This window comes from Hyla sarda, chromosome 3, assembly GCF_029499605.1.
Source record: "Hyla sarda isolate aHylSar1 chromosome 3, aHylSar1.hap1, whole genome shotgun sequence".
Classification (NCBI taxonomy): Eukaryota; Metazoa; Chordata; class Amphibia; order Anura; family Hylidae; genus Hyla; species Hyla sarda.
In genome coordinates, this window is record NC_079191.1 from 256,514,046 (window position 1) to 256,521,543 (window position 7,498).

At 45.9% G+C, this 7,498-nt stretch overlaps 1 protein-coding gene across 1 annotated transcript; it reads left to right on the forward strand.

Annotated features, from left to right (window-relative positions):
• The first annotated feature begins 1,452 nt into the window (after positions 1–1,452).
• Positions 1,453–6,391, forward strand: LOC130360735 (uncharacterized). The gene is made up of 2 exons (XM_056563304.1): positions 1,453–5,009; positions 5,049–6,391. Exons 1-2 carry the CDS (start codon positions 2,166–2,168, stop codon positions 6,033–6,035), a joined length of 3,831 nt encoding a protein of 1,276 aa, XP_056419279.1. The 5' UTR covers positions 1,453–2,165; the 3' UTR covers positions 6,036–6,391.
• The last annotated feature ends 1,107 nt before the right edge of the window (positions 6,392–7,498 follow it).

The following is a 7,498-nucleotide window of genomic DNA, read 5'->3' on the forward strand; positions in this document are numbered from 1 at the left end:
TGAACTTAACCTCGTAGTCTAACTCCTTTTTCTAGGTCTGGTGGGGAGGACCGCGCATGAGGATAAGGTCATGAATATTCATGAGCCGGGCGGCAGTCCGCCCAGCTAGAATGACGTGTGGCCGAGTCCCAGATGATAACACCTCCCACTGAGTCCCAAGCCAGAAAATAACAGAAAACTAAAAATAAAGATATCTGAAGAACCGCTGAACCATTTTTAACCAGGTAAGAAGTGTTTTAATCAGGATCACCCGCACTACAAGCCTGTGTAACAGGTTTAGTGCGGGTGATTCTGATGACAGATTTCCTTTAAAGGGCAGAGAGCACTGTGCTCGTGATGTCAGCAGAGAGCACTGTGTTCCCAAAAAAAATATTTCTTCTGTAGTATTCAGCAGCTAATAAGTACTGGAAGGATTAAGATTTTTTAATAGAAGTAATTTACAAATCTGTTTAACTTTCCGGCACCAGGTGATTTAAAAAAGAAAATGTTCTTACCGTGCTATTCCTCGATATCGATATATGCTTATGTTCATGTTTATGTTTAAAAAACTCAATAAACTTTATTTTGAAAAAAAAGAAAAATAAAAGAAAAAGTTTTCCACTGGAGTAGTTATATGCCACAATTATATATTTAAAAATATAGGAAGCAATCACGCTGATGTCTTCCATGCATGTACCATGTGTATTTAATAAATCAAATGAAATCAAATAAAAAATTAGAGCTCATATCAGCATTATATTTATGAACTATTAAATGAAGCTTATGAAGAAAAGTGAACCCCACCTACATTGAAGCATGTTGGAGGATCCTATGGGACTGGGCCTTGGATGGGTTACAAGAACAATGAATCAGAGGATTATCTGTAAAATGTGCTTCCAAATGCAAGACATCTAGGTATGAGCCAAACCAAATATGTCCTACAGTAAAATAATGACCCAAAGCACACATTTCAAAGTACACAGTAATGGCTAAGAAGGAAAGAGGAACTGTTTTGAAGTGTACCTAAACTTTGTCACATAAAATTCTGTAACATGCCAGCAATGTGACCAGGTCAAACTCATTTATTTCTTGACACACTCTTTTACCTTCTCCGTCTGGATCAGACCGCCATGTTGATCTCAACTGCAGGACAAATATATTAGACTCTGCATTTTGCCAGAGCCCTCCCTCCTCTACACAATTTTCCCATATATAGGCACATAAACTGTAATAATGCCCTCCTTGGTGTCCTTCCCAGTAAAAGGGCAGGTAGGTAGGCAGCCAGGTAAGTAGGTAACTAGGTAGTGTGGCAGTGTGGCAAGGAAAGGGTGTATTTCCCTTGCTATCTCTGCAGAATGCTCCACCTGTGGCCTGATTAATGAGGTATCAGGAAGGGAAAGTGTGTGTTTAAAAGCTAAAGGAACAGAATGGTTGAGGCTCTTCCTATGAGACAGCATGTGGGCTGTAGGGAAGAGACAGAGGCTGCTGAGGAGTACACAGCCGAGCTGAGTGGCTCAAAGAGAGTGACATGAATTGTGAGTAAAAGGTTGCAGGGGACATATGTTTAACCGGCTGAGGGTAGCTCAGCGGTTGTTAGTCAGGACAAGCTGATCTGTGTAGTCAGTGACCAGATGGTCTAGGATTTTGTTTGTTCCTGCTTTTTGTTTATTTCTTTCCCTGCAACCTGTGTAATAAAACTGGCAAGGTGCCAGATTTGCATTAGAACCGTTTGCTTGCTGGTTTATTGAGAAGAAACGCATCCTGTGGCGTGGTCCAGGACGATCCCCGAGCTAATCCCCAAGGAGGAATCCTTACAATTGGTGTCGGATGCGGGCAAACACGTTGCTAGGAGCAACCAGTGGTCGAGTTGCAGTGAAGTTGTTGCCAAGAGAAAACTACCGTGCATGGTGCAAGGGTGTACTCTTTCTCAGAGAGGAGACAGTGGGACGAGCCCAGCTGTGGAGTACAAGAGCAGGACTGCGCCTGTGGTGAAGTTGTTGCTAGGGGCAACAGATCGCATCAAGCGAGTGGGCGCTCTTTCTCAAGTAAGGAGACAGGTGGACGGGCCACCTGCAGAGTGCAGATTACGTTTTGAGACTGTGTATAAAGGCGTTGCTAGGGGCAACGGAAAAATTTTGTTGGCAAGCGGCTAAGTACGGTGTTTGCAAGGTTTGAAGTGTTGCAAGATGGATGTCCTGATAAGTGCTTTGTTGCAGACGGCTGCAGCGCAAGAGGAAGCAAGCTTTGCAGAGTTTGAAAGGATTGCTACACATGAGGAATGGCCCAAGACACACTGGGGAAACTTGGTGTTTGGATTCATTGGAGGAGATGCCCAAAAAGTTCATTGTGAACTGGATCCAAAGATATTACGGGACTATGAGAAAGTCAAGACAGAGATCCTGACTAAAGTGGGAGTAAGCCAAGCTGCAAGACTACAGTGTGCACTGCAGCCTAACAGTGATGCTGGGTTTAAGGTTGCAGAGCTACTTAAAGAGCAAGTGGAGCGATGTTCTGCAGCAGAGAAGCTGGTGAGAGGTGTCCAGCACCAGCCCTTAACTGACTGGACGGCAAGAGATTCTGGTAAGACTGTTCCAGGGGTTATAGGGGACATGTATAGTGACTATGGGACTGTGCATAAAAATGCTGAGGTGGAGGGTGGTGTTTCCCTAGTTGACTGTGTGAACAGTGTTCAAGGTGGTACCAACCTATGTCCAGTTGCAAAATCATGTGAGGGTGGAGAACCCCTCATGGAGACTGATGGGACTGTTCACACTGTGCAGATCGGATTGAAAAAATCTGGTGAACAGAAAATGTTAAATGCAGGACTGGGAGAAAATGTAACAAAACACACTTTGCCTGAGTTAGGTCCTAGTGCTATGAACTGTCCTGTAAATTTTGAACATGTGCAATCTGATAATGTTTTTGTTGAAAAACTTATGTTGATGTGTTCCGATGTAAAGAGTACTGCTGCCACCTCTGACGGGACAAAAGAAAACCTGTGTGAGCTGGAAATAGAAGGTAAAAAGATGACGGTTTTGTTAGACCCTAGATGTGTAATAAGTCTGGTAAAGTCCAGCAGCAGAAAGCCAGACCCCGCTATAGTGTCTATGCAGGCTGGTATTTGGGGTTATAAAACGGTTAATGTCTGTATTTCTACTCCCTATGGTACTATAGGTCACAAGGTTGCAATAGAGCCCTCCTTGGAGTATGATGTAGTACTGGGGACGGATTTTCAATTTTTTCAGCAATTATGGGAAGACTGTCAGGTGACTAGAGCAGGTACACCTGATAGGCCCACAACACTTGACTTGCACCACACACTAGTGGAGAGTTACTCAGCAGAGGCTGAGGACGGGGAGTGTCAGCAGTCACTAGATGTAGGTCAGATAGGGGTCTGCCAGACTGCTGGGGGAGCTGAAGACCAGACCGTGAGTCAAGTCCAAGAGGATCCAGTGACTCAAGTGACAAGTGGGCCTCTGACTGAAACAGAATCTTCAGTGAAACCAGAAACGGATCAGGTACAGGAACATGGGTTCCATCCGCCAGCTGAAGATGAGCCCAAGGTGGGGCTAGAGTTGCGCGGTCATCTGGAAGAGGTGACTGGAAAAGAAGCTACAGAGATGTCTGTGGATAATGCAGAAATACTGAAGAGAGTACATGTGGAGCTGGGTGCTGCGCTTACTGTCACAGACAGAGTCCTGAGTGAAGGAGATGTGATGTCTGGACCAGAGATGGATCGTGACCAGGAAGGTCGAACCACTGGACCAGATGTTGTTGCAGACCCAGGAGCCCTAGACCTTTCTGCTGGGCAGCAGAGAGACAGTGTTGAAGTGAAAGAGAAGTCTGCCAGTGAGCAGAGAGACAGTCCAGAGAGACTGTCCAGGAACTACCCTGAAGCCCAAGTGGCCAAGACCCTTGAAAAGGGGGAGACTACTCCTAAAGGTGGAAAAGAGTCTGAACGAGTTGGCTTGAAGGAAGAGACAGGCCAAGCACAGGTGACTGTCAGAGGACAAGAGAATGTCACATGGTCCAGCAGCGAGAGTAAGGAGACCGCTGTAAGTAAGAGATCTCGGAAAAAACGCGCTGGTCTTGGTAAAAAAAGGGAGCAGATCCAGAACCTTGAAGAAACCTTACAGATGGTTTCTGCTAAATTGTCTCAAAAGGAAGAAGTAGTTCATCACCTGACAGAGGAGAAAGAAAAAATGCTTGCAGACTTGAATAAAGAGCAGGAAGCGAAGCTTCAGCTGCAGAAAGATATGGAGCGCCACAAAAGTGAGTTTGCGGCTCTGCAGGATGAACTGTCCCGCTCCCAGGGTCTTATGACCAGCAAGGAGAGAGAATTGGAGATTCTGGCCAAGCAGATCTCATTCAAGGATGAAGAAGTGAATGTCCTGTGTGGGGCATATCTGGCTCTACAAAGTGATCACAAGGCTAGGTTGGTAGCCATGGAAGAGCTGGAGAAGGAGAAAGTGGTAATGGCTCATAAGGTGCAGAGCCTGGAGGAGCAGAACGAAACGCATATTAAGTCTCGCGCAGCTGCCTTGGATTCACTGGGTACTCAGCTCTCTGAACAAGAGGCTCAGCTAAAAGTCTATGAGCAGAAAGTGTCCAAGATGGCGCAACTGAATAAAGACAATGAGCAGATGAGAGAACAACTGCTGTCCCTGGAGGATACTGTCAAAAACTTGACAGAATTGCTGGAAAGTGAGAATAAGAACTCTGCTAAGCTCAAGAGTGAGCAGCAGAAATGTTTAAAGCTGGAAGGGGACATGAAGGTCCTAAAAGAAAGCCGTGACCAAGTTATAGCAGAACTGGCTAACGAGAGGTTAAAAGTGTCTCAGATGGAAATTGAGGCCAAAGCCACAGCGGTCCGTGTAAAAGAAGAAAAACTGCTTGTGAGGCAAAAGCTACTGGAGACAGGGATGCTTTCTCTAAAAAAGGCGGAGTCTGAACAATGGACGCAAGAAACAGTAGAGTCTGAAGACCATGAGAAGAAGCCATATGAAAGGTCCTCTGAAGCTGATACTGAGGTGAAACCATATGGGAAGTCCTCTGAAGCTGAGACTGAGGTGAAACCATATGGGAAGTCCTCTGAAGCTGCAGAGATATTAACATTGCATGGTGAAAATTCTGAGGCAGAGAAGTTCTCTGAGGTAGAAGTTAAACCAGAGATAACTGCAGAAGCTGCAAGTAAAGTCAGTGACACATCTGAAGGTGCAGGTGAAAAACTGGCTAAAGGAGCCAAGAGTTCTCAGCCTAAAGATGAGCCTGTGAAAGTCTGTGTCCCTAAAGAAAGGGCTAATAAAAAAGCAGAGTCCTTAAAAAGAGGTCACTGTGATAGAAGACTGGGTCGTGGTGGAAACCCTGAGAGGCACTGGATTAGAAAACACTGGAAGAAAGTCCGCAGAAGTAGAATTTGGAGAAGAGTCCGTCTCAAGGAGAAGAGGGACAGGTGCATTAAAGGGAAGCCTCCTGAAATTGTGGAGGATGACTTAGAAGACCTGCAAATGGGTGATACAGGCTCGGTTGGCCACCAGCAAAGTTTGTGCAATGGTCATACCAGTGACAGAAAAAGACAATGGCCTAGAGCATCTGCCTTGTCCGCACCTAGAATCCAGAGCACTGCACAGACCAAGATGAAGAACCTGGTGTTGGAAAGGTGTGACATGAATGGAGCTTTTTACAAGGAATTTGTCAAAGGTGACCAAAAGTCTTGTGCTCGGTGGCTGATGAAAGTGCGAATGAAAGAAGGGTGCACCATTGAAGTGGTGCAGATAAAATCTACTGATGAAGGAAGCCAAGTGCCTCAAAATCTGTTGGACGTAGTTGTTCAAGGAAAAGGAAAGGCAGTTGGACTCTGCCTTTTGAATACAAGTGCTCCTTCCCGGTGGTCTGAGCAGAGGGGGGGGATATGTGGCAGTGTGGCAAGGAAAGGGTGTATTTCCCTTGCTATCTCTGCAGAATGCTCCACCTGTGGCCTGATTAATGAGGTATCAGGAAGGGAAAGTGTGTGTTTAAAAGCTAAAGGAACAGAATGGTTGAGGCTCTTCCTATGAGACAGCATGTGGGCTGTAGGGAAGAGACAGAGGCTGCTGAGGAGTACACAGCCGAGCTGAGTGGCTCAAAGAGAGTGACATGAATTGTGAGTAAAAGGTTGCAGGGGACATATGTTTAACCGGCTGAGGGTAGCTCAGCGGTTGTTAGTCAGGACAAGCTGATCTGTGTAGTCAGTGACCAGACGGTCTAGGATTTTGTTTGTTCCTGCTTTTTGTTTATTTCTTTCCCTGCAACCTGTGTAATAAAACTGGCAAGGTGCCAGATTTGCATTAGAACCGTTTGCTTGCTGGTTTATTGAGAAGAAACGCATCCTGTGGCGTGGTCCAGGACGATCCCCGAGCTAATCCCCAAGGAGGAATCCTTACAGTAGGTAGATCAAAAAGTCAGATATGGAGGTAGGTGACTATCTAGGTACTTATGGAAGCCATGTATGAAGGCCTGCTATGTACATAATTAGGTAGAAAGATATGTAGGCAGTTAGGCAGCCAGGTATGTAGGTAGTTAGATAGCCAGGTACGTAGTTAAGCATCCAGGTATAAAGTTAGGTAGCCAGGTAGTTAGTCAAGTATGTAGCCAGCATCCCCCTCCACCCAGTGGCGGATCCAGAGTCTAGTCATGGAAGGGGCACTATCAGAGTATTTTGTGTGAGCGGACAGAAAATAAGGTGTTGCTTATGGAAGTTACAGGTAGGTAATGTCCCCAGGAGGTAGTGGCCACTAGTAGATCATGCCCCCAGGTAGTTAATGTCCCCCAGCTAGGTAGTTATGCCCTCTGTGGGTAAATCTCCCTGATAGCTGCCCCTGTATGAAAACCCCCTATGCAGGTAGTAGGTAGCCCTCCTATTATTTTGGTAGATTGTCCCCATATTAGCTAGGCAGGGACATAGTATATAGTCCATCACATTAAGTGTAGGCAGCAGAGTTCTCTCACATTAGGTGTAGGCAGCAGAGTTCCCCCACAGTGGGTGTAGGCAGCAGAGTTCCCCCACAGTGGGTGTAGGCAGCAGAGTTCCCCCACAGTGGGTGTAGGCAGCAGAGTTCCCTCACTCTTTTAGAGAGTTAAAAAGCGGGTGTGGGACAGACCCAGGACACACACACAGACGAAGATCCAGATCCACACAACGACAGAGAGACAGCCATACAGACAGAGGGACCCATCCTCATTACAAAGGCTACCTAAAGGGGCGGAGCCATGAAGAGTCAGGGAGAAATACTTTAGTCCATAAGCCCATTTCTTCCCTACTCACCGGTTATGACTAAGGGCGTTCCCATGGGATCCAGGCAGCCATTTTTCTTTTATCCAGAAGTGCTCTTGGTAAGATACACTGGTTTCTTATTTGACTAAGTTACATCATTTTTTATGTGTCATGTTTAAGAGTAGACCGGCTTATCACATTTATATATATAGATATTCTCCATTGGGAGATGGTAACCGTTGTGTATAACCCCCCCTTCTACTGCAG